Genomic DNA, 26,604 nt, shown 5'->3' on the forward strand with positions numbered 1-26,604 from the left:
GTTCCCACCTCTGAAGCATTCTTCCTCCAGGTCTGCCCAGCAGTCAGGTTCCTCCGAATGCCATCTTGCCAGAGCCCCCCCCGCCACTTCTTGCCCCCCGACAGCTGAGGGGACCAAAGCCGCCCCAGCCCCCAGCCTTTCCCCTACATCTCTGGTGAGCACTCTCCAGACAGCCCAGGGGGATGCTCTTTGTTCTGGAGTTTATCTCGGTCCTTACTCTTGCCCCACCAGGACCTAAAGGTCCCCGGGCGAGAGTGTCTGGTGCCTGCTGGTCCCTGGAGATGTCAGGCGGCCAAGAGGTGTAGATGGAAAGGCAGGTAGGACTTGCGCCTTGCCAGTACCTGGGATTCTTCGCCAAGTCCTGGATGTGACTGATGGAGGTGGCAATCCAGCCGCAGCTGCGGGCTCACAGAGGCTCAGGTCTGCAAGAGAAGGCAGTGGGTGCACCGCCCCCCGCCCCGACCTTGTTGGTGTCAGCCGGTCACCCAGGGCAAAAAGACAAGTGGCTTTCTCATCCGGATCCTGGGTCCGGCAGGGCCGCAGAGCTGAGGCGGGGAGGGTGGAAGCGGCGGCTGCGCCCGAGCGCCTGGCAGGTGGCTTCGCGCGGCGCCGGGCGGTGCGGCCGGGACCAGGGGCGGCCTGCTTCCTCCCGGCCGTCCCCGCCCTCCCCGGTCCCGGGGTGTCGCCCCGCCCCGCCGGCCGGGCCGCGCTGTCCCCGCCTCCCCTCCCCGGGCTGCAACAGGTGCCTCCGGAGCAGGAAGCGCGCGCCGCCGCCGCTCAGCTCCCCCGGGCGCGCCATCCCCGGACCCCGCGTGTGTCCCCACGAGGACAGTGACCCCGCCGCTCCGCCCGCCTTTCCGCCCCGCTTCCTGCTCCCTTCGCCGTCGCCGGCGAGGGGCCCGCGAGTCCACCGAGCCCGCCTCCGCCCCCGGCCCGCCGCCCGCCCGCCCGCCGCTCCGCGCGCCATGGACGCCCCGGAGCCGCAGCCTGACCCCGACGGCGGGGACGCCCCGGGCCACGAGCCTGGGGACAGCCCCCAAGACGAGTTCGACTTCTCCATCCTCTTCGATTATGACTATTTGAATCCTATCGAAGGTCGGTGGAGGCTCGCCCCGGCCTGGCCCCCGAGCCTGGGCTGGGGCTGGGGCCTGGGCAGTGGCCGCGGGTGGGGCCCCTTTGCCCCACGCGTCACATTTCCTGGGGGGCCTGAACTTGAGTTGGGGGGAAGTTGCCTCTCCCCAGGTGAGAGGGAGGGAGGGAGCCGTCGGAGACTGCAGCCGCCTTTAGAGGGCACTAGGCTCACTCTGCCTGGTGGGGCGCCAGTTTCCAGTTCCTTCTCCCCGAGGGTCCCTGGTAGTGAAGCAAAAGGGAGCAGGGGTCTCAGCTGGTCTCTTGCCCGCTGCTGGTCATCAGTGCGCGGTGGAAGCTATGGGTTTTGCCTTTGGAGGGAAGAGGTGAGGAAGCCAAAGAATGGAGTTTTTCGGCCGGGACTGGTGCAAAAAGAGGGCTGGTGAGGCGGATCCGCCCACCTCCGAGCCCCACCGTGTGCGAGCCCTTGCTGGGGACGTTGCGCTGACTCTGAGGAGGAGGTTGTCTGTGTCTAATGGTAGAGCGTGGTTTGCCCTCGTCTTAGGCGGCTGGCCCATTTCCTCCCTGCGTTCTGCCGCTGCCGTTTGCACATCACCTCACATGCTTCAGTCTGAGCTTTATTAAGTGGGCCCCACCCCCGCCCCACAGGCAACCAGACTGTGGGGGCTTGGAGGGTGCCCGCCTGTGGTTTCAGGAAGGTGCAGGCTTATTCCTGCCTCAGCGACCTGTCAGTCCCTACCTGCAAGTGCGCTCTGCGCTGGGGGCTGGGGATTTCCCCCCGCTGGGCCGTCATTTCACGTGTTTAACAGGAGCCTTGGTCAGAGGAGGCGGTCGCACACCCAGCCTCACTGTATTTTTCTGGTTAGCAGGTTGTCTTGGAAAAAAACAGAACACCAGAAAGGCTTCCTGATTTTGACAGCCTAGCCCAGCCAGTGCTTGTTGAAGCCTTGGGGGCAGGCCTGTTGGTGACTTCCAGATGCACTTGGGCTCGGCTGCTTCTGGGGAGCAGGAAGGGGTTGTGCTGGCTGGTGTGTGTAGGAGGCCCTTTCCGGACTCTCCCAAGTTTGCTGTTTCCCAGAGATGCTGTGTGAGGCAGAGAAGTTTCAACTTTCCCTCCGCAGCATCTTCAGGTGAAACTCCAGGTGAGGGCCTTGCTTTGACTTCAGAGATGCCCTTCGATCGGATACCAAGTGAAGATGGTAGTTAGTAATTATTCTCTATTTTGGCTGGAGATGGAAATAATTAGCCAGCCAAAGAGACCAGTCTTCTTGAGTTGCAATCTGGAGGCCATCCTTTGCTTTGAAAAGATACAATTAAGAATCTGTAAATGATCCCTCTAGCATCCGTGGTCTTGCTCTTCGTTAAGATTAAAGTCATGTTTGGAGGGAATACTTACACCCCTCCAAGATTCACAATCAACGGATTTTTTTTTTTTTTTTTCCTGCAGCGGGGAGATTTCCGGGGAAATAGTTTCTAAGCCAAATCTGATGGGAGGTGCTTTTTATAGTTTTTCTTGGCAAAGGGGTGCTTGGTGGCTGCCAGATGGGTGTCTAAATGACCATGGTGAAGGCCCCAGCATCTATCTTTAAAAAAAAAAACTTTATTTTTGGAAACAGTCTTAAATTTACAGAAAAATTGTAAAGAGAGTACAGCAAGCTCTTGTATACCCAGCACCCAGCTCCCCATAGGAGGAATATCCGTTAGCAGGATGCATTTGTTACAATTAGTGAGCCAATATTATGATACAGTTTTATAAAGCTAAGTCCATACTTTGTTTAGATTGTACCCCCCCCCCCCTTTTCTTAATGAGCTTGACAGTTTTGAGGAATACTGACTAGGTGCATTGTAGAATGTCCTTTCAGTGGGGTCTTATGTTTTTCTCATGCTTAGACAGGGCTATGGGTTTTGGAGGAGGAAGACCACAGAGGTAAAGTGACCATTTCCATCACATCATATTGTGGGTACCTACCATCAACATGATTTATCATTATTGATGATAGCCTAGATCACCTGGCCGAGGTAACCTTTGGCAGGTTGCTCCACCATAAAGTTGCTGCTGCTGCTAAATTGCTTCAGTCGTGTCCGACTCTGTGCGACCCCATAGAGGGCAGCCCACCAGGCTCCCCCGTCCCTGGGATTCTCCAGGCAAGAACAATGGAGTGGGTTGCCATTTCCTTCTCCAATGCATGAAAGTGGAAAGTGAAAGTGAAGTCGCTCAGTCCTGTCTGACTCTTAGCGACCCCATGGACTGCAGCCTTCCAGGCTCCTCCGTCCATGGGATTTTCCAGGCAAGAGTACTGGAGTGGGGTGCCATTGCCTTCTCCAACCATAAAGTTACTCCTTGCCAAACGTGCAGCCCAACTTAAGGATGAGGAATTATGCTGTGGAATCTGTAATCAGGCCTTGCTGGGAGGGCACCAGGACAGAAACGTCATGGCTCAGTAAGAGAAGGGATGCTGCGAGCCTTGAGAGGCTGAAGCGAGCTGTTCCAGATGTGGGTCAGGCTCAGTCTCACCCAGATGTTAATAGCAGTCACTTTGCTCTGCTTCCGCATGATGGAACTCCCCAAGGGTCAACACTAGTCCGTGTCTTGCTAATGGGCTTTGTCCCACATGACAATATGTTGGTGGTACACGTGAGGTGTTCTCTTTAACTCTGGGCAATGGGCTTGGCAAAAGGCCAAGAAAGGAAGAGGATTGCTCCTGGGACAGACATTGTCAGGAACTGGTGACGGCATGTAGGGAGTTGGGGGAAGTCAGATGCTTATTTTGTGGAACCTGAGCGTGTGGCAGCTGTAATTAGCCCGTGTAGTACCCCTCCAACCATAGAAGGTACACACTTCACAGAAGGTTGTCACCTTCATTTTGTAGAGGGGGTTGATGAGGCACAGAGAGGTGAAGGAACTTTCCCCAGAAAGCAGAGCAGGTACACGGCAGAGCTGAAATGTGAGCCCGGCAGTCCTGCTCTGGAGCCCTAGAGTCCTGCTCTAGATCTTTCGGATCTACCGTGTGAGTTCTCGTCCCCTCACTTGACGAGAGATGCGCACAAAGCCGTTAGGGGCCTGGCACCGTGTAAGACTGGAGTTTAAAACATTACTGACAAGATGATCTTGGGTAAGTCATTTAATCTCTCTGGACCTCTGTTTGCTCAGCTGTCACATGATTGAATGATAGTACTTACCTCATACAGGCAACTGTTTGCCTTGAATGGCTTAACCCATTCACATCACTTAACACAGTGTCATTTGTCACTAGCTTTTTATTAAACCTTTGATTTCGTTAATAGAGGTGCTCAGTTCATGTGAGTCATCATTCACTTACTCATCCATCTAACTATTGAGCTCCTATGGTGTTAGATCCTGGGGATGTAGTAGAAAATGAGACTCAGTCCCTGCCCTCAATCAGTTAGTGTCTCTAATTGTTTTTCTGTCTAATTGCATCGACTGATCCCTCCAGTAGCATCTACATGGTAGTGGAAAATAGGCATCTTTGCCTTGTTCCTCACCCAGGCAGGAGAATCTTCAGTGTTAGCTTTAGAATTGAGGCATATGTATTTATGTTAGGGAAGTATCCATCCGTCTCTATTTTCATAAGAGTTTTGATTAGGAATGGGAGTTGAGTGATGCCACAGACTCTTTAGCATCTATAGAAAAACATGATTTTATTCTAAGATCATTTATATTAATAGCTTTCCTAATATTGAAACGTTCCTGGTATTAACCCCACTTGGTCACTGGGTATTATTTTCTTATGGTGGTGGGCCTGGCATCTACTGGATAATATTGTTTTAAGATTTCTTTTAGCAGTGTTCACCTGGTGGCCGGTAAAGAATCTGCCTGCAATGCAGGAGACCTGGGTTTGATCCGTGGATCAGGGAAGATCCCCTGGAGAAGGAAACGGCAACTGACTCCAATATTCTTGTCTGGAAAATGTCATGGATGGAGAAGCCTGGCAGGCTGTAGTCCATGGCATCGTAAGAGTTGGATGTGGCCTAGCAGCTAAGCCGCAAGTGATGTCTGTAATGTGCTTTTTGGTGTGCCGTCAAGTCTAAACGTCTCTCCTTCTCTATGCTCAGGAACAACGTGTGTATTGTTGGGACTATCCAGTTTCTCCCGTTGGGATAGGATCCCCTGTGAAGCCATCTGGACCTGGTGCCTTTTTATGGTCTTGTTCTGGGATAACTTTCTCGATCGTGTCTATGGGAATTGGGCTGTATCCATTTTCTATTTTGACTAGAGCCAGTTTTGGTAAACTTTCTTCCTAGGAAATCACCCACTTCACCTTTCTGAATTTTCAGATTTATTTGCTTAGAGGCATGCAAGGTAAACTCTTATTTTCTTTTGAGGGAAAGAGCTAAATGCATAGTAATAGAAAGAATGCAGACAGGGCTCTGGGGGTCCTGGCTATGAGCCCACCTTGGAGGGGAGAGGCGTGCTGGCTGTTGGTAGACAGAAGTTTAATTTCTTTGTATGTGCATGTGAATTCAAGGCATTCTTACTTCTTCCAACTTGTAATACACTGGGAAAGACGAATGGGCCCTGGGGATCCCCAGTCACCTCCAGCAGTGCCAGATCTTCTCTGGGCCGTGTTGGGAGGGCTTGCTCCCAGTCTGCCTCAGTGAGTCTGGCATGCCCCTCCTCTGGTAAGCGGATGCATATGGCGTTAACTTTGACCTTTCAGAAAGGAAAATGGACTCCTGACCGTTGCTTATAGTTTGTTCTGCTGATCCTCAAACTCTTTGGGTCACAGACCTCTGAAAGGCTGATGAAAGCCGCAGGTCCCATGTACCGCAGGAGCATACTGCACGTGTGTGTCCCTTCTGCACCTGTAAAGCCCGGGGTGAAAGGCACTCAGTCGTGTCCGACTCTCTGCGACCCCAAGGACTATACAGCCCACGGAATTCTCCAGGGCAGAGTACTAGAGCCGGTAGCCTTTCCCTTCTCCGGGGATCTTCCCAACCCAGGCATTGAACTCAGGTCTCCTGCATTGCGGGCGGATTCTTTACCAGCTGAGCCACAAGGGAAGCTCAAGAATACTGGAGTGGGTAGCCTATCCCTTCTCCAGCAGATCCTCCTGACCCAGGAATGGAACCCGGGTCTCCTGCATGGCGGGTGGCTCAGCTTTATACCATTTTCAGGTAGAGTCACACTGACCCAGGAATGGAACCCGGGTCTCCTGCATGGCGGGTGGCTCAGCTTTATACCCTTCTCCAGCAGATCCTCCTGACCCAGGAATGGAACCCGGGTCTCCTGCATGGCGGGTGGCTCAGCTTTATACCATTTTCAGGTAGAGTCACAGACCCTGCTGTCACCCGCTCTCTAATGTCACCTGCACTTGAGCTCAGGGCCACCTGCTCTCGGCCCATTCACAGGGCACAATTAAAGCCTCATTCTTTCAGCAAACACTCATTGAATGCTGGTTTTGTGCCAGGCCCTGTGGGAGTACACAGATGAATGAAATGTGGTCTTGCCCCTGTCTGGCCCCCAGGCCAGTGTGGGACACAGCCTGGTAAACAAATAGGGACAAATGAGGTGCTGATATACAGCATCATGGGCTTTTTTTTTTTTTTGGTGCTTACTAAAAATAGAGCTCTACTCTAAGCAAGCGAGTTCGCTAAACACATGTGACATTCAGAGATGTTGCCGTCTGTGTTGAGTTAAGGACAAGCCTTAATGAGCCTGCTTTGTGCAAATAGCGTCTCCAGGTGCAGCTGGAAAGGTGAAACGAGGGCTGAGTCGAGCAGTGGCCTCGTCGAGGGAGGAGCAAGAGCTAGGGAGAAAGTTGCCTGAATCATCCTTTACTATTGAACACATGTCATCCCAGCTTCCAAATTAAAGGCCGTCTGTTCTTAAGGCGCCCTCAGCTTTTGATCAGAAGTTGTTTCGGTTGCTCTTTGGGGCCCCAGGGACGGTAGCCCACCGGGCTCCTCTGTCCATGGGATTTCCCAGGCAAGGATACTGGAGTGGATCGCCATTTCCTTCTCCAGGGCATCTTCCCGACCCAGGGATAGAATTCGTGTCTCCTGCGTTGGCAGGCGGATTCTTTCCCACTGACCTCCCAGGGATGCCCTTGATCAGAAGTAGAGGCTCTTAAAATCTTAATGCTGTGCTATTTGAGTTGGTGCCCAAGGCTTTTTAGTCCTGTAAGATGATGGGATTGAATACATTTGAGAAATGCAGCTTTGGTGGCCAGTGGTCCTTAATCCTGGCTACAGACTAGAATCTTTCAGGCATACCCAGGACCCATGAAGTCAGAATTCTTGGGGGTCAGTTCACTTTTGCTGAGAGTCACAAGCAGTACACGGCAGGACAGGCTTCGAGCCCAGGCAGCTGGGGTCCTGAGTCCCTGTCCTCAGCACTACAGCTCAGCCGGAATCTCACTGACCCCAGCTTTCCTGGGTACCCTTAATGCCAACATGGGCTGCATTCACCCATGATGTTTTGGTATCTATGCAATTATCAGTGGACTGTTCACTGCTATCCTAATGGGATTATACTCATAAAATATGCAACAAAAACCCAAGTGGGGAAGGACAGAATATAAACTGGGGTTCTGCTATTTCTGTATTTCTCTCTACAGCCCAGTGGATTGTCGTGCATGCCTCCCGGGGCACGTGTCCCCCCCAACTCCACGGCCATAGGCCTACTGAGCCAGAGCAACAGGACTGAAGTCAGGAAATCCCGGCTTGAAATTCTGACTTAGGTGTCCATTACTAGCTTGGCCTTGGCCAAGTTGAAGTGCCGGGCATTGGCAAGCGCGCAGTAAACCATCGCCTTATAAATGGATGAGAAGTTGCATAATCCCCGCTGAGTGGTTTGCCTCCAGGCAGGTGATTTTGATCCTCTCCGCTTGTGTTTTCTCATCTGTGAGATGGGGGTGGTCAGGTTCCCGCAAGGCAGTGTGACTGAGTGCGGGCAGCGGGGCTGCGTGAAGGTCGGACGGCAGGCTGGGAGCAGGGTGGTGGGCTCTGAGAAACCGTCGGGCTCACCCACCTTCTTGAGAGCGTTGGGTCCTTGGAGGGGAAAGTCTCTGCCCTCGCCTTTAAGGAATCCTGAGCCTTAAGAGGGGCTTCCTTGGTGGCTCAGAGGTTAAAGCCTCTGCCTGGAAGAGAAGATGCCTTTTGGAGATGAGTCACTGGCCGCGGGGCTTCAGCTGGCATCGCAGCATGATACCTAACTTACATGCGATTCGCATGCATGCTCAGCTGTGTCCAAGTCTTTGTGATCCCATGGACTGGAATCCACCAGGCTCCTCTGTCCATGGGATTTCCCAGGTGAGAATACTGGAGTGGGTTGCCATGTTCTCCTCTAGGGGATCTTCCCGACCCAGGGATCGAACCTTGCCTCCTGCATTGGCAGGTGGATTCTTTACCACTAAGCCACCGGGGCAGCCCTCTGTAGGGGGTCAGTTCTGATGAAAAGCTTGCCCGGGGCATGGGTCCCTGCCTCAGCCGCAGAAGTAGGCCAGCTGCAAAAGCTTTCTCAGTTGTCCAGACTCTCAGGCTGCAAGGTTCCCTGAGGCTGCTCCTCAGGGTCCTGCCCCCGCGCTGCGGACCCCTGACCCTGGGCCAGGACGCGGCAGCCTTGGGAAGTGCCGTGTGGTGGATGTCTTGTGGCTTCCCCCCACGAAGGGACTTCCTGTCTCCTCTCTCCCCAGCACAGGAAACAGCCACAGGCGCCCCAGAGCTCCGGCCAGACCCGGCTTCCCTGGGCTGGTGCGAGGTTGGGTTTTACTGATTGTTCCCAAACCAAGCTCAGGGAAGAAGGCAAGACTCACCCTGGGGCTCTTCCTGGGCTGTGTCAACTTTCCTACCTGGAAGAAAGCCCGCGGCGGGTTCCTCCAAAGCAAGAGGAACAGCCTGTGACGTTTTCCTAAACTTTGTCCAAAATGTGGAAACAGAGACGATGGCGTCATTAGCTGCCGTGTTCCCAGCACCCAGTCTCTATGGTTACCTACTGAAGGCCAGTCTTATGTCCCCCCCTCCTCAGTGTGTGCTCTGCATCACCACTTCTGCTTGCTTTAAATCACATTGCAGATGATAGAATATTTTATTAATAGATTAGGATGTAGCTCTCAAATATAAGGGCTCCTGAGAAAAATCCAATACCATTACCAAACCTAAAAAGCTGTATTGCGTGCTAAGTTGACTCAGTCGTGTCCGACTCTTTGCGACCCCATGGACTGTAGCCCGCCAGGCTCCTCTATCCATGGGGTTCTCCAGGCAAGAATACTGGAGTGGGTTGCCATGCCTTCCTCCAGGAGATCTTCCTGACCCAGGGATCGAACCCACATCTCTTAAGTCTCCTGCATTGGCAGGCGGGTTCTTTACCGCTAGCGCCACCTGGGAAGCCCCCAAAGCCATAATCTTTAATTTCAAACGTCCAGTGTTTAAACTTACTGCATGTCTCACAAGTGTCTTTTCATGGTTAACTTGTTTGAACAAAGATCCAGACAAGACCCGAACATTGTAAATCATTGACGTGGCCATTAGATCTCTCTTACTTTATAAAAATCCCCACCAGTCGGTTTTCTTGCCTTTGTTGAAGAAGCAGGTCATGTTTCTTGCACTGGCCTCCGTGTGACGGACTTTGCCAGTGGTGTCCCTGTGGCACTGTTGAGTCTTCTTCTGTCCCTTGCATCTCTTACAAACTGGCATTCAGATCTGAAGTTCTGTGCCGTAGACTTTGAGTGCTGTTTTCTTCTGCAGAGAAATATATCCAAGGTAGAGAGGACGCTACAGGAAGAGCAGAGAGATTGCTTTTCCTGAGTTGGCGTTTGGGACCATCTGTGCGTCCTGACCTGAGGTTTTGAGAAAAAAGGGAATTTTCTCACTTGGGCCTGTTTCAGTTACTGAGATACTAAGTTTCTAAGAGGCAGTGCTTCTGCGTGAATTTTAATTGAGCCACGCCTGAGTGAGCTTTCTGAAGGTAAGAAAGGTGCCTGCAAAAGCTCAGGATTTATAAAGGTCCTTATCAAAACAAACCTTCTTGGGCACGCTGAGAAAGGTGGACTGTTAAACGAGCGCGGGGAGGGGTGGGGGAGCCTTGACGTCTGCAGTGCTTGCGTACGTTATTGTAAAGACCACAGAAAGGGGCTGTTTACCTGCATGGTCCTGAGAAGGTGGGCTCCGGGTGTGAAATCCACAACCCGTGACCTCATCTCTGTTGCCATGGAGAAAGGAGGAGGTCATTAATGCCCGGGGTCGGCAGGAGCCTCTGATGAAATGTACCCGCCCCCGGGGACAGGGCACTGAAGTGAAAACTCCTGGCGATGAGTGTAAATAAAGAAGCCATCTGTCAATCAGGCATTAATTTTAAGTCTCTGCCCCTGGCCAGGGGTTCCAGGGGCCCCACTGTTTTCAAGGGGAAGTTTACACTTGCATTTCAAGTTGGCTAAAAGAAAGGTGGAAACCAGCTTTTCACGCTGTGTCAGGAGTTGCGGGGCTCAGTGGGCACAGCTCTTTGAGGCACTGGCATAAAGGTGACGGGGGTCTTGGCCGAGTGAGTTGGAGGAACCAAAGCAGAGAAGGCGGCCGGGCCCCTGCCTGTGTCTCCTTGCGCAGGGCCTTGGCAGAGAGGCGGGGTAGCCACGCGCACCCCGCTTCAGAGGGAGGATTATCTGAGGTCTGTTTCTGGTTGATTCTCCTGACCAGATCTTTTCTTCTCCTTTTGGCAAGGAAGTCACCGGAGCCCCTCTCTCTGCTGTGTGCCTCATGACAAATGGGGAAAGACTGTCCTTTCTTAGAGAAGGGCCTCTCTGAAGCACAAATCCCACCTCAGATGGCTGTCTTCCTGAAAAACGGAGGCAGGGTGGCATGGTGACCGGATAAGCCAAGGCTGATGTCGGCATCTGATGGACTATTACACGGCCATGAAAAAGAAACCGTAACTGCATACGATGTGGTCAAATCTCAGACATAAGGTTGAGATTTACAGCATGTACATGTACATTCCATACAGTTTTATGTCATGGTCACAGCAGGCAAAGCCAGGCCATAGTGAGGGAAGGCAGGCGAGTGGGTCCCACTGAATGAGGGTTATTGGCTGGGTGTGGCCACTAGGGAACCATGTAGCAGGATTGAAGTGTTCTGTATCTTGAATGGTGGATGCACATTTGTAAAAAGGCGCCGAGGCCTTTTAATATCTTACGGCATCTAAATGATGTCTCAATTTGAACCCCAGCTCTGCCCCTGGTTTCTTTCAAAAGGTTTTTTTTTTTGATGTGGATCATTTCTTAAAAGCCTTTATTGAATTTGTTGCAATCTTGCTTCTGTTTTATGTTTTGGTTTTTTGGTCGAGAGGCACGTGGGCTCTCAGCTCCCCAACCAGGGATGGAAGCGCCACCCCTACACTGGAAGGCGAGGTCTTCTGGACCGCCAGAAGAGTCCCTGCCCTGACTGTTCTTGTCCCTGGGGCTGAACCCCCACCCCCCTCAGCTTCCCTGGCCCCCTCGGTGACACAGAGGAGTAGATGGTACCTGCCTTCCAGGTGCTTGTCAGCCTCGTGGTACACAGGAGAGCTCGAGGCGCAATGAATGAAGGCAGATGGGAAGGTCTTTGAAGTTCTTGAAAGCATGAGGGCCCCATGGAATGATTCCACCCGGTTCTTTCCATTCCAGTTTGAGGATGAGGTGGGTTCCATGTCTATCAGATGCCTGGGCCCTGCCCTCCCATCCGGAAGCTGAACTCGAGGCCTGCAGATTTCACACATCTCTCCACTTCTCTCCAGAAGGAGGACACGCAAGTGCGTGTGGATTTGCAGACAGCCATGCCAGTAGCCAGTCTGTAAGACTTGGAGCTGGCACACTGTCCTGGGTCCTGGGTCTCGGGCGCCTGGCCTCACAGCAGGCTGCCTGGGAGGCAGGACCCAGCGCTCCTTTCTGTCCTGTCTGAAGGCAGACAGCTGTCTTAGCCGGGGCAGGGTCAGCAAAGAGCACAGCAGTCACGGTGGCTTTTTCCAGTGGCTCCACGTCGAACGAGACAGGATGGTAAACTGCCTTCTTTCCCTTGCTGGCATCTCTGGACCTGACTTAGCTGGATGGAATTTCTCACCTCTCACGCCCTGCGTCTGTGTGTGTCATTTCTGAATGAAGGGTGTGACCACCTGATTCTCCCCGTCATCATTAACACACGATTCATTGATCAGGAATCCAATTACTGCCCGCATGTGTGTCTGCTGGGGGCCATAGGGGCATGGGGGGCCTGTTGGAAAGTTTGCTGAGTGCTGTATGTGTTACTCAAAGCGCAATCTGTAACTTTTCAAAGAAGGTCTTTCCTATAGGTGGTGCAAGCCGCCAGATGCGAAGTCCATCCAGCTTCGGCTCCTCTTGGCGTTTCCTGCAGCCCCTAACACACAGGGCTCATGAGAGCCGAGGGATGGAGGGGAGGGGCGGAACCCCCAGGACCCCCTCCCTCCGGCTTGGCTTCTCTCCGCCCTCTTGCTGCACGTGCGGCCGCCAGGTTGTAGAAGCTTCACTCCGTTGCCATGGCAACAGACTGTGATGTCTCAAACCCAGGGCCCGGGCCTCCCACCACCTCGGGGTGTGAACGGTGGGTCTGTCGCTTCAGACAGGGGTGGACCTCGGCTCTGGGGCTCGGCCGCTGGGCCGCGGGGCGTCCGGCCTGCGGGCTGGATCCTGGCTCCTCTCCTGGCGTCGTCGTTGAAGTCGAGCGCCCTGGCTCGCTCGGCCCCTCCCCCTCCTGAGGACAGACGCCTCCTGGAGCTTCCTGAGCTGGCTTTCTATTTTAGTCATTCTATTCTGCTTCCTGAAAATTCCACCAGCTTGTCCTCGGCGGAGAGAAGATGTTCTCTCGTTGTTCCTTTTTTCAAAAGCAATCTGTTGGCCGGTGGGTTGGCGCTGGCGGCGGTCTCAGACTTGGCCGTGTGTCCTTGAGGGTGAGCAACAGGAGGGCAGGAGGTGGCAGAGAGCTCCATGTGGCCTGAGTGAGGTTTTTAAATAATCGTTGACTCAATCCTGGGGCAAACGGAGGGATTATGAGTATTCCAGAAGAAAGGAATCTGTGTCGTCCGTTGTCTAGGGCAGCCTACCTCCTCATGGGGCTCCGGAGCAGTTCCTGTCCTGGGGACACCTCAGTTTTCTGTGTTGGGGTGAAGGCGTCACGATCCAGGAAATATTCCCTTTTGTGAGTTACGGGGCTGGAGGAGCTGGGCTGCCTGAGACCGAATCCGGTTTTGCCACTTAGCAGCTGTGTGATCTTGGGCAAATTAATCACCCTCTCTGAGCCTCACTTTCCCCTTTTAGAAAATGAGGACCCTATCATCTGCTTCGAAGGGTTCTTGTAAGACAAATGATGCTGCTACTGCTGCTGCTAAGTCGCTTCAGTCGTGTCTGACTCTGTGCGACCCCATGGACTGCAGCCTACCAGGCTCCTCCATCCATGCGATTTTCCGGGCAACAGTACTGGAGTGGGGTGCTATTGCCTTCTCCCAAGACAAATGCTAGTGAATGTTAAATACATACAGAGTGCTTCTTGGTGTGGAGTAAAAGGTGGAGACGTGTCACAGTCACTTTTGTTGTTGCGGTTACCTTTGTTCTTCAGTCGCTCAGTTACGTCCGACTCTTTGCAGCCCCATGGACTGTAGCACACCAGGCCTCCCTGTCCTTCACCATCTCCTGGAACTTGCTCAGACTCATGTCCATTGAACTTGGTGTGTCACTAACACTTTAGTAAGAGTTAGTTGATCAGCTCCCAGGTAGCCCAGAAGAAGGACAAAGCATGGAACGAAATGAGTGTCGGAGGCATTCTTTACCTACTCCACATATTTTCTGAAGGCTAGCAGAAAAAGAGAATCCAAAGTGCTGACCGATCCATTTTATTTTTATAAAGGTTTCTTCCCTTTTTCTTTTTTAAAAGAAGTCCCTGGTGGTGGGGTGGGGGGGGCCGGTGTGTGTCACACTTTAAGTTGTAAAATAAGGGAATGAAAACAGAAAGTGTTAGTCACTCAGTCCTGTCTGACTCTTTGTGACCCCAGGGACTGTAGCCCATGCTCTGTCCATGGAATTCGCCAGGATACAGGAGTGGGTTGCAATTCCCTTCTCTAGAGGATCTTCCTGACCCAGGGATCAAACCAGATCTCCTGCATTGCGGGCAGATTCTTTACCATCTGAGTCACCAGGGAAGCCAAATTAAAGCAGAGAAAGGGTAGAATTTTCAACTTAAATGATAATTCTTTCCATAATAATGATACTAACATCCCAAAAGGCCTTATTTATCGAGTGTTTATTTTGTGTGTTTTGGATTTCGTGTGCATGAGATGAAGTGTCAGGTGGGTATTGTCACCAACCTCCGCCCCGTATCATGCATGAGGACTCAGAGGACCCCAGGTCACACAGCCGGGGTGCAAGGCTGTGGAATGGGGGCCTCAAACACCGTGTATGGACCAAGACCCGGATCTCCATGCAGACGCCCTGCTGCGGTGGGGCTAGAGTGGCCGCCGCGGCCTTCTTGTCTTCCGGTTCCAGAGAGTGGCCAGAAGTCTCCCCAAATGTTCTTAGGGCCTGGATGTGGGGTGAGCCCCTGAGAGCCTGATGGGATAGGGAGGGCGGTGGTGATGTGGCCTCTCAGATGTCTGTTGCAGAAGCGGTTTACCTTCCAGGGCTCACAGGGAGCCGACGTCTCATTTCTGAGTCAGTTCAGGTGTGACTCATGGGCTGATGTTCCCAGCAGTGTTTGGGGCCTTGGCCATGTGCAGGCCCCGGGGGGAGGCCCTGGAGCAGTCGGGCCTGGAGCAGGGGTTCCCATCTGGAGGCGATTCTGCCTGGCAGGAGAAGTTTGGCAAGCCTGGGATGCTTCTGCTTGTTCAAACTGAGCAAGGACTGGGGATGCTACGGACGTCTGGTGGGCGGAGGCCAGTGTGCTGCTAAACATCCCAGAGCCTCCACAGCAAGGAATTTTCTAGCCCCAAATGTCAATATTCTAGCCTGGAGAAGTCCAGGGATTGTATAGTCCATGGGGTTGCAAAGAGTCGGACACGACTGAGCGACTTTCACTTCACTTAAATGTAAGTAGTCCTGAGGTTGAGAATCCCTAGTCTCAGGTCTGCTGGGTTCAAGTTGCATGACCTCAGGCAAGTTAATTCACCTGTTTGAACCTCAGTTATCTTATCTGTAAAAGGGGAGTAAACAGCGCCCATCTCATAGGTTGTGGGAATTAAGGAATGGACTACTTGTAATGTACTTATATCAGAGCTTGCCATATAAATTCTCAATAAATGTTAGCTGCTGCTGCTGCTGTTCTTATTACTGTTAATTATCATTGACCTTAACCTGTCTTCAGAAAGCTCACAGTCTAGTAGGGAGACAGAGAAGTGAATCTGAACTTGATAGACTTCCCTACATGACTCTGTTCTGGCAACACTGCAGAGTCTAGTGTCTGAGCCAGCCTAGGGAAAATCAGGGAGGGCTTTCAGGAGGAGGTGGCCCAAGTGAAATCTTAATGAACAAATAGTGGCTTCCTAGGAGAAGTGAGGACAGGAGGTATGGAAGGGTGTTCTGAGCTATGGGAATAGCACATGCAAAGGCATGGAGGCACAGAGGACCTAGAGCAACAACCTCTGAATCCCCCATCTCTGCTCCATCCTCTGTCTCTTTCTGAACACTGATGTGTGGAGTGTGGGCCAGGTGCCTCCCACGGCACGTGGGGTGGTTTTATGCTCTCCATGGGCACATTACATAAGAGGGCCATCCTCTTGGCAAAGCTGCTTCCCTCTAATCTCCTTAGAAGGAGTGAGGTGTCAGTGTATCTTTAACGCCTTTCTTTCCTGACGTTTGCCATTTCCTCCTCCCACTTCCAGCTTTGGAAAAAATGTAGACTTTCTGGGGTCGTGGTAATGTCCTACATCTTGATTATGGTGATGGCTACCAGTGCATGGAACATTGGGCAAAACTCATTGAACTCTACACTCAAAATCCATATGTAGAAATGATGCCTTACTTACAAAGAATGAGCATCCAGGAGGAAAAAACAGTGGGCCTGAGGCTGGGAGCCTTGGGCTAGCAACAGTGTCTCGCTTGAATTTAGTAACTTTTATTTGGATTGTATTTTTACCCTCCCTTCTATTTATGGAGGTGACACTGATTTTCCATTTGTGGCAGCAGTGTAAAGTTTCCTTAAAAAAAAAGTCATATGCGAATGAATTTAAATAGAAATATTAAGTAAATAATATTCACTGGTGGTACATGAATATAGCAAAGATCATGCAAGTGGTAAGAAAAGCAAGCTCTTTGGAAACCCTTCTGAGAGAATCGGGTGCTTCTGACATGAAACAAACTTGGCCCAGGGCTGCGTGGGCATGGCGCGGGCTGCAAGGGAGCTGTCTGCAAGGGTGGCAGCTGTTTACAGAGACACAGTGAAGAGCCCTAGCTACTTAAAGAAATAGCTGAACGATGAGCCTTTTGTCTGTGAGAATTACTGTCAAATGCCCAGGAAACTGAGAATTAAATAATTATAAATTACCCCCATATTCCTTGCTTGTGCATAAACTTTCAAAATCCTGGGGAGAGAAAAGAAAGAGACACTCTGCTGCTTGGATTAATTAAAACCAATGTAAATGCTTTAAGTGCTTTTGCTCAGCGGACACTGGCCTTTCTGTTTTTCATTGCTGCCCAAGAGTGTGAGGGATGTGTGTTTTTAAGTTTTCTGTGACTTTCACATCAGCCCGAGGAGGGTGTTTCTGCTAAGAGGTAGCTCGGTTTTTCTGATAAGGCTGGAATTTTTGCTAAGAGGCTTTCTGTGTTTTCTTTTGCAGACTGTTGTCAAACATGGATTTGACCTGGATCTCCTCCTAGATTAAAAATCTATGCTCTCTTACCCCTCAGGAAGGGTGTGTGTGTGTGTGTGTGTGTGTGTGTGTGTGTGTGTGTGTTTGCAGGCCCAAATGCAAGTTGATAATGAAGTGCAGCTTTACGAGAACCTTAGACCCTACAGACTCTAGCTAGAAAAAATGAAAAGATTTCAGAGCCAGAAGCAGCCAAGGAGACAGACTGGGTTTAATATTGTCCTGTTCCAAACGAGGAGGTCGAGACCTAGAGATGGTGGGGGACTTTTCCAAGGTCACATGGCTAGTCAATGGCAGACAAGGACTGGAACTCAGGCCCCTGCTTTCCAAACCAGGTGTCACTACTCGAGACCATCTCATGTCACCCTGCTCCCCTTGGAACGAAATAAAATAAAACCATGTCTTTTGAAAATTGTATTTCTACTCTCAACATAATACAGAAATCGGACTCTCCTTTCTGCCTCTGCTCCTCATTATTAATACTTAGTTCTTCTCCTTGGAGGAGGTCCCTGTTACCTGAGACTTGCAGAGAAAACCCTACGCACCCATCAGCATTGTGTGTGTGTGTGTGTGTGTGTACACACTCCCCCTCTGTTTCTGTCTTATGCATACTGTGTGCATCTTTAACACTGCTGCTGCTGCTAAGTCACTTCAGTCGTGTCCGACTCTGTGCGACCCCACAGACGGCAGCCCTCCAGGCTCCCCCGTCCCTGGGATTCTCCAGGCAAGAACACTGGAGTGGGTTGCCATTTCCTTCTCCAATGCATGAAAGTGAAAAGTGAAAGTGAAGTCGCTGAGTCGTGTCTGACCCCCAGCAACCCCATGGACTGCAGCCTACCAGGCTCCTCCGTCCATGGGATCTTCCAGGCAAGAGCACTGGAGTGGGGTGCCATAACACTATCTGGTGGTTATTATATATCAATGCAAAAGGAACCTTTCCCACCCTTTTATAGCTGCATTATATCTCTCTGTATGAATGACAGAATTTAACCCATCCCCAGCCAATGGATAGAAGGTTACTTCCAGTTTGGGGGGATTAAGAACAGGGCTGGACTAATTAAACTTATAAACACATCACATTGCACACAGGAGTGTACCTGCAGGAGAGATTTCTGAAAGTGCCATTGCGTGGTTTCAAGTGTGCATGTTTGGAGTTTTGATACTACCCAATCACCCCCTCTTGAGGTTCTGTCTACCTTTTGGTTTGGATGTTAGCATCTTTGAGTAGCAGTTTAAATATTTCGTGCTTTATTCAGCAGACTGACAGTATTTTTGGAGGGCCTGCTTTGTGGGCGATCCTGTCCAGGCGTTAGGGGTCCAGTGGGGGCTGGGAGCTGGGGAGAGGCTGAAAATATAAACAAGTAACTGGAGAATTACTGAATTAGAATTGTGAGGAGTGCAGTGGAGCAGAGCAGGGACGTGTGCGTGGGGTCTGATCTCGTCAAGAAGGTCAGAAAGACTTTCGGGGGTGTGTGACACTTTAGCAAAACTCCACTGAAGGAGCGGCCTTAGTTACCGAGAGAAAGAAGGCTGGATGGAGTTGGGCAAGGAGCTGTTGAGCCAAGGGAACAGCAAGTGCAAAGGTCCTGAGGCAGAAAAGAGCTTGGCACTTTTTGAGAAGAACAGCCAGCTTGGCCAGAGTCCAGAGAGGAGAGGCTGGAGAGGCAGGCAGAGGCTCCGCCTGGCCGGCCTAGTTGAGGTTATCCTTACCCCGGGAGCTATGGAAAGTCATTTCTGGGCTCCCACCTGAGGAGGGGCACCACCCGAACTCTGTAAGATGAGCTCAGCTAAACCAGATAGCACTTCCTCCAGGGTGGCCGGCCCAAAACGGGCACAGAGGAGGAGGGGCATCCCCGTTACAGCCACCAATCCTGCTGTTACAGAGCAAAAGCCAGCCACAGGCTCTGCGTGAACAAAGGGGCGGCTTTGTTCCAATAAAGCTTTATGGACACACACAACCAGCTTCCATCCATGGACTGGAGTTCGCCTGCCCCTTAGCAGGATGCGATTCTCTAAACAGATATCTGATGTGACATGAGCTGCTAACGGGTTAGTGGAGAAAAGGTGGCTGGGAAACGGGGTTGGGAATGATCTTTTTGATGGGCCGGTCACAGGAGCTGCGGACTGAGCAGGTGGGTGAAGGGCAGCAGCCAGGTGGAGGTTGGGGAGAGTTCAGGGAGAGGGAACTCCACAGCAGGAGGTGCTTGAAGAATGGGGGACAAAGTCAGCAGGGCTGGTGCTGGGTGAGCCTGGGGAGAGTGGGGAGAGGTGGGTGGGGAGACAGGCTGGGGCCAGCCCGTGCTGAGGGCTGGCCTGGGGACATCTCGGGGACAGCCTTTAAGCTGGATTTCACTTTACAGTGGACATTTCAATAGACGGCTGCTTGGAGAGCGGACCAGAGGGGGCGAGTGTAGAAATGGGGAGACCAGGGAGGGAGCAACTGGCTCAGTGGGAGAGGGTGGTGGGAGGGGGCGGCACGATAGTTAATTTGTTTCTCTTTTAATAGAGGAGTCAGACTTAGCTGATGGATTGGACTTAAGGGCATGAGAGAAGAGTAGAGGCTGCCCTGAGCAGCAAGAGAGGGTGTGTGTGTGTGGTGGTGGGGGTCTCCGTTGACTCTGGGAGCTTGAAGGAGGGGCAGCATGGGGTGGTGGAACAAACAGTAGTTCCCTCGCTAATTTACCCTCCAGCCGTGGCTTCTTTCGAGATGGCAGCAGAAACCTGAGTTAGGCAGCCACCATTAAAGAAAAAATTGGATCACTTTGTATCCACTGATTTTACTAGTTTGGGAGCTCTGTAGTTATGGCTGTCTTTTGGGGGCCGAATAGCTAGCTCATCTGTGGAATTTCCAGTCCTGTTCGTTCTGTATTTGGGTGACTCCCTTCCCCTCCCTGGACCTCAGTTTCCTCATCTGTAAAATGGCATGAGATGAGACACGGCTCGGGAGTCTGGGCTGGAAATGAAGCCGCTTTTTACACGCGGGCACAGACATCTAGGATTTGAGCCTGGAGAGGGCTCCACGGCCTCCAGAGCTGGTGTGGCCACCCCCTTGCTTTCCTGTCACTGTATCACAAGGGTAGGATGATCAGATGGCCTCGGTCGGTGTTTTTCGAACTGTGGGTCAGGACCCACCGATGGGACAGGAAATCTGTTTAATGAGTTATGACCAGCATTTAAACAAAGTAACCCCAGACAGGAGGATAGATAAGAGTGCATGGGGTAAGTATTGTTTGGGGGAAGCTTTTGTTTAGTTGCCAGTGAGTATGATGGTGTGAACCGAATTGTGAAATAAAAGGGCACCTCCTCTAAGGGACAGAAGTTTGGAAGCCTTCGGGCGGCCAGCCTTCCAGGTCTCTGGCTGAGGCTGCATGGCTCGGGCCAGCTGTGCTCCTGTGCTAAATCCTCCCTGCTTGGTCTCTGTTCAGGGAATCTGGGATCAAGTCACCTCAGTTTCCTTCTGTGAGAGAAGGAGGTTCTAGCTTTGGGGTTTGGCGCAGTGGGGATTAAAAAAAAAGAAAACAGGAGGCAAAACCCAACCTGTGATTGTTGTGCATCAGGACTTGTGTTTTAGAGGCTTAAAAAGACCCCTCCTTCCCTCCTTCTCTTTCCAGAAGAACCGAGTGCACATAAGGTGGCCAGCCCACCCTCCGGACTCTACCCCGATGATGTCCTGGACTATGGCCTCAAGCCATACAGCCCCCTGGCCAGTCTCTCTGGCGAGCCCCCCGGCCGGCTGCGAGAGCCGGATAGGGTGGGGCCCCAGAACTTTCTGAGCCCGGCCAAGCCACCGGGGGCTTCGGGCCTGAGCCCTCGGATCGAGATCACTCCATCCCACGAACTGATACAGGCAGGGGGGCCCTTCCGCGTGAGAGACACTGGCCTCCTGGGCGAGCAGCCGCCCCCGCCGGGGGTGGCGGCCAGCCCGAGGTTCACGCTGCCCGTGCCCGGCTTCGAGGGGTACCGCGAGCCGCTTTGCTTGAGCCCCGCTAGCAGCGGCTCCTCTGCCAGCTTCATTTCCGACACCTTCTCCCCCTACACCTCGCCCTGCGTCTCGCCCAACAACGGCGGGCCCGACGACCTGTGTCCCCAGTTTCAAAACATCCCTGCTCATTATTCCCCCAGAACCTCGCCAATAATGTCACCTCGAACCGGCCTCGCTGAGGACAGCTGCCTGGGCCGCCACTCGCCCGTGCCCCGTCCGGCCTCCCGCTCCTCGTCGCCTGGTACCAAGCGGCGGCATTCGTGCGCCGGGGCCTCGGTTGCCCCGCTGCCCGCAGCCTCACCCCAGCGCTCGCGGAGCCCCTCGCCGCAGCCCCGGGACGACGGCGTCCCCGCCGGGTACCCCCCCTCGGCCGGCCCTGCCGCCCTCATGGATGCCTTGAACAGCCTCGCCGGCGACTCGCCCTGTGGGATCCCCCCCAAGATGTGGAAGACCAGCCCCGACCCGTCGCCAGTGTCCGCCGCCCCGCCCAAGGCCGGCCTACCGCGCCACCTCTACCCGGCCGTGGAGTTCCTGGGCCCCTGCGAGCAGGACGAGAGGCGGAACTCGGCCCCCGAATCCATCTTGCTGGTGCCGCCCACCTGGCCCAAGCAGCTGGTGCCGGCCATTCCTATCTGCAGGTGAGTCCAGCTTTGGAAGGGATTTACTCCGCCGTCCGGTTTTAAGAGGAGGTTTTCTGGTGATGAGCATGGGACTGGGGGTGGGCTGGGCTGATTTTCAATCCTAGCTCTCTCTCTGTTCTTGGCTGCCAGATCTCGAAATTCTCTGGGGAAAAGAATCTCTGAGTGGCAGTGTTCCCGTCTCTAAAGTGGGTGTAAGTGTACCTGACTTCCTGGATGGTCCCAGGGTGCCTGTGACTGCTCCTAAGGCGCCTGGCGTGTTCATTCATTCACTTATTTAACAAGTGTTTATCAAACACCCGCTGTGTGCCAGGCACTAGTAACAGGTGTTGGGGAGAAAAGGGTGAACAAAATGGAGATTCTGCCTTCGTGGAGCTGACATGCTAGTAAGCACAAAGGTAGCCTCAACACGTGGAATTTACTATCTTTCTATAAGAAGAACTGAAGTTGGTAGGCATCTACTGTGTGTTTCGATATCGCAGTCAGTGATATAGAGGCCCTCTGAAAATGTGGGAGCCAGAATCTTCAAGGAGCTTCAAATCTTGGCAAACTGCAGTGTGCAGACTTGGGGTCTCCCAGTCTGGACCTGAGTCCTGGCTCTGCCCCTCACAGGCTGTGTGATCCTGGGCATGAGTGTCGCTGCCATCCTGCTATGCCCAGGTCAGGCATCACTAGTCATGCAGGGTTCTCTGTCCTTGAGCACCTTTTCGATGCTATGCCCAAGGCGGACATTGCTAATCAATCAGAATCTTCGTTCTCATTGAGCACCTCTCTGGGCCTGGCTTCATTACCTGTGAGGTGAGGATAACAACAGAACGGACCTCATTTATTCTTGTTGAGGATTAGGTGAGAGAATACATATCAAACTCAGCATAGAACCTACAGAAGTAGGAGCTCGTGAAAGAGACAGCTGTTACTGTTATCAGGGGAATCTTATCACTGCAGAGGAAGCACTTCGTTGCTTCCTTGTTGATGAGCTGGCTGCTAGGAGACTGAGCTCCCAATAGCTGTTAGAGTGATGATGCTGGCGATGGTAGTCACCAGCATGCCAGGATGCTTGCTGTGTGCCAGGCACGCTTCTAGTACGCTCTCTCTCTGGATTATGTCAGGTAATTCTCCCCCAAACCTGGTTTGCTTATATATTTGTCTTCATTTCAGTGATAAGGAAAATGAGGTGCACAGCAATTGGGAGCAGATGCTATTTTATCAGGTCAAGAATCGAAGCCTTATGCTGTTACCATTACTCCAGTGGTTTTTAAAGTGTCATTTGCTTTTAGCAAATGCAAGTCTTTTTTTTTTTTTTTTAAATAAAATGTTAACTGTCAAAATCCCCCTACTCCCCTGCACCCCAGACCGAAGTGGACTGAACGGAGCTTCTGGTCTGACGTGTCCTCCAGGGCAGGTTCTGAGAACACCATGCCATCGTAGGTCAGTCAGTGTCCCGTGAGAAAAGGAGTTTCTGGGTTTCATAGGGTTCAATGAGTGCCTCTGTGTAGGGGCTACTCCCAGCTGTGGGCAGAATGTGCGGTCATTTCAAAGGCCATCTGGCCACAGAGCTCTGAGGCTCAAGTTTCCTGGAGCCAATCAAGAACAACAGCTGGTGCAGGTTGAGAAACCGGGGCTCAGAGGGGTGAAGCAACACTCCTGTCAGTACCCAGCTAGATCATGACCAAGTTGGAAACCAGAATTTGAGATTCCTGACCCCTTGTTCTTCCTAATCAACTCCTGGATTGATCTCCAAAACATGATTTGTGTCATGATTGGGAGTGAGGAGGAACATTAATGTAAGACATGATTGTGAGGCATTTATCTGAGACTTTATTGTATATGAAACCCTTTCCTCTCTATTACGTGGCTTGATCTGAGAGGTTCTGATGGGTTAGAGTCCTTCCGCCCCTACCAAGTGCCCAATCTGTGCCAGCCCATGAGACATTTCCTAGAGTTTTCTATTAGATTGAGAGGATGGGTCATTCAAAGAAGTCTCATGATGATGTTTATCTCAGGGAGTGTGGATAACTCTACAGGGGCTGAAGTTCATGTGCAGAATGTCAGATTCACTCCAGTGGTCTGAGTCTTAAGATTGTATTCCAGTTGTTCTAGAAGCAAACAAAGTTAGAAGTTGGTACTTAGGGATATTGAATTGAATCTTCTACTCACTATATTTTTTGATTAATACAGGGGTGGAGTGATTTTTCAATAAGCCTTAATTTGCTAACTTTAAACAATTTTAAATTGAGAATGTGAGACTAAGAATATATAACACAGAGGGCACCTTGGTTGTAGGCAGAGCTTGAAGGCATCTTGGAACTGTAGCCAAGGTAGAAATAAAGGCACTTTGGACACCTTGAGATTTCAGGGTTAGAGGAACTTCACGGGCAATGTCATTATAAAGAGTGGCTAGAGATGTGCTTGCATAGTGAGGCTGTGAGGATGAGTTGAGTGGTATGTTCAGGTTAAGCTGCAGCCCTGATGGAGTGTGTGAGGTTTTCCCCTCTCCCCTTGGAATTGCTCTAAGAGAGAAGGAACAGAATTGGCCTCATTGCAAATGCTTAATTAAGTCCAGTAGCTTCTGGCAGTTCTGGACTTAGCAGGAAAGACCATCCTGATTAGATTAATGTTTCCTCCTATATGTGAAAAATCAGGACACAGTGACCCAAATTCATGCATTTGCAGCTTCAAAGCTACTTTGAACACGCAGGGGTTCCGTGAAATAAAACTGCTTGTTCAGTCTTTCATTTATCCTTCCATTTGTTCATCCGCCCACCCACTGAATATTCGTGGAAGACCAGGCATTGCTCTAGACTCACTCCATGAATTAAATATTTCCTTGGCCCTATTTTAAATAAATTAGTAAGATAAGACATAAGGAAGAGGTGTGGAAGAAGCAAGAGGCTTAAATTGGAGCTTTGACTGTGTCTTCCTCTGTGATCTTGGGAAAATGTTTTTAGATTCTCTGGGACTCTGAGTGCATGCTCTAGATATAGACTGTCAAGCCTTCAGTTATCTCTTCAATGACATAATTCCAAGCTCACATCAAGTACCTGTTGTGTGTGCTGGATGGGGTTGAGATTTTATAGTAAAATTAAACTTAATGGCTTGACCTCAAAGATCTTACAACTTTCAATATCATTAATAATATAGTCAGGTTGTCTGACACTACCAATACCATTAATACAGATTGTCAACAGGAAGAAACATTTATTTGAAATATACATTACATGAAAAATAATTATAGCTGATATTTACTGAGCATTTATTGGGCTTAAGCTCTTTCTGTGATCTCAGTGTCTCCACTTCATAGTTGAGGAAGCTAAGGCCTAGGGAGATGGAGGTATTTGCTCAAAGTCACACAGGTATTTGGAGATGGAGCTGGGACTGGAGCTTGGGTGTGTAACTTCAGTCATGCTCTTGACCTTCATTCCTATTTAACTGTAGGGAATCTCAGTGGTTTGGCTCATCCATGCCAAAGCCAGACACCTCCCTGTGGTTAGATGTTCTATACTTGACCCGAGAAGTAATGACTATGACTGGGAAAGGCCTCTTCCTAAATTTATTTTTAATTGAGATAATCAGACATAGAAATAAGAGCTGGGAAAACACTTCAGATGCCATCTAGTCCATTTGTGGTTATAGGAGGCTGAGAATAAGAGTTGAAGTTGCTTACTTAAAGTCACATGGCAGGTTAGTGACCCCATGGGACCCCTGATTTCTGTGACAGTTCCTTGTCCCACACTTACTCCTTTGGGGGAAAAAAAAACAAACCATCCTGTAAGGACTATCCTTTAGAGGTGGGAGGTGATATTTTTCAAAATTCCCAGAGGAAAAGAAGATGCAGCAGTTAGAAACGTGCTAGAACTAACATGTCGTGAAATGAGCTTCAGAAATTGCGATGTCAGTCATTCCGTCTTCATCAAGATGGAAGAGAAAACAGAGGAGAAGAAAGATCACCTCGTGAAGAGCCCCGCCGATCATGTCTCAGGAACGTGTGCCTCCCAGCAGCCTGCACCTTACCGGGTGCGGGTGGATGGTTTTCAGGGAAGGGGCCGTTTACGTTTATTGAACGGGGCACCGGGGGTCTCACTGCGCACGTGACCGCTCTGTCTGCTCTTCCTTCCAGCATCCCAGTGACCGCCTCCCTCCCTCCGCTCGAGTGGCCGCTCTCCCACCAGTCCGGCGCCTACGAGCTGCGGATCGAGGTGCAGCCCAAGCCACACCACCGAGCGCACTACGAGACGGAGGGCAGCCGCGGGGCTGTCAAGGCCCCGACGGGCGGCCACCCTGTCGTTCAGGTATGGACTCGCGTTCCCTTCCTCCCGTGTCCTCGTGGGCCACTGGGCCGCTCACTGCTGCGGAGCTTCTGTTTGGTGCTTATTAGACTGCGGTGCGTGTCTCAGCTTCCTATTCCTCGAAGGGATGGGAAGTCTCAGATTGAGTGTCGGACGCTAAAAAAGCCACTCAGAAGCCAGGAAAAAAGTCTTCCTGAGCTGGATAAGGATCGAAGTGATATTCATGCTCTGTCTTCTTCCTTCTCTTTCTGATTGACAAACTACTGTAGCTTTAGTGGAGGTGTTTGGATTGAAGGTTTCTGAAGCCATCATTTTGTGTTTAAATTTTAGGTGAGAGTCCATTAAGGAAAATCAGCATACTGAAAAGTGGGAAAAAGTTAAAACTATACACAGTCCAACTACCTAGAATATATATATATAAATATATATATATATATATATATATATATATTTAGCCTTTTGATGTTTCCTGTTGCTTGTTTTCCATTCACAGACATGGCAGTGTCTATCACTGTATATTTATATACTTGATGTTACAGTAGCTTGTACTTTGATTTTTTTTTCTCTTTACATTATACCCAGAGCATTTCCTACTGTTTTTTCCTTAATCATTATCTTTTATGTCTGTGGCTTTTGATTTAACCTCAGATATTTTTTTCAAAATAAGTAGAGAATTTTTTTTTTTTCCCCTCCAAAATGATCAGAGTATTCTTAATTGTATAGTCTGGTTAACCAGGAACTGATGACTGGTGCTTACCTGCTAACTCAATTAACCAGCCCTTTAATATATTTAAATTAATTTAACTTTTTTTT

The 26,604-nt window shown here is 51.1% G+C and overlaps 1 protein-coding gene across 5 annotated transcripts in view; it reads left to right on the plus strand.

The window, feature by feature from the left end:
- NFATC2 (nuclear factor of activated T cells 2) overlaps positions 1 to 26,604 on the plus strand; it is a 164,544-nt gene that overhangs the window by 20,615 nt on the left and 117,325 nt on the right. For 2 of the 5 annotated variants that reach the window (XM_027558256.1, XM_027558255.1), the window contains exons 1-3: positions 739 to 1,095; positions 20,497 to 21,505; positions 25,623 to 25,794. In XM_027558256.1, the coding sequence (XP_027414057.1) occupies positions 966 to 1,095; positions 20,497 to 21,505; positions 25,623 to 25,794 (1,311 nt within the window). In that variant the 5' untranslated portion in view covers positions 739 to 965. Of the gene's footprint in view, positions 1 to 738; positions 1,096 to 20,496; positions 21,506 to 25,622; positions 25,795 to 26,604 lie in introns of those variants that run through there. The other 3 variants (XM_027558259.1, XM_027558258.1, XM_027558257.1) reach the window with 2 other exon arrangements.

The sequence above is a fragment of the Bos indicus x Bos taurus genome, chromosome 13, assembly GCF_003369695.1.
Source record: "Bos indicus x Bos taurus breed Angus x Brahman F1 hybrid chromosome 13, Bos_hybrid_MaternalHap_v2.0, whole genome shotgun sequence".
Classification (NCBI taxonomy): Eukaryota; Metazoa; Chordata; class Mammalia; order Artiodactyla; family Bovidae; genus Bos; species Bos indicus x Bos taurus.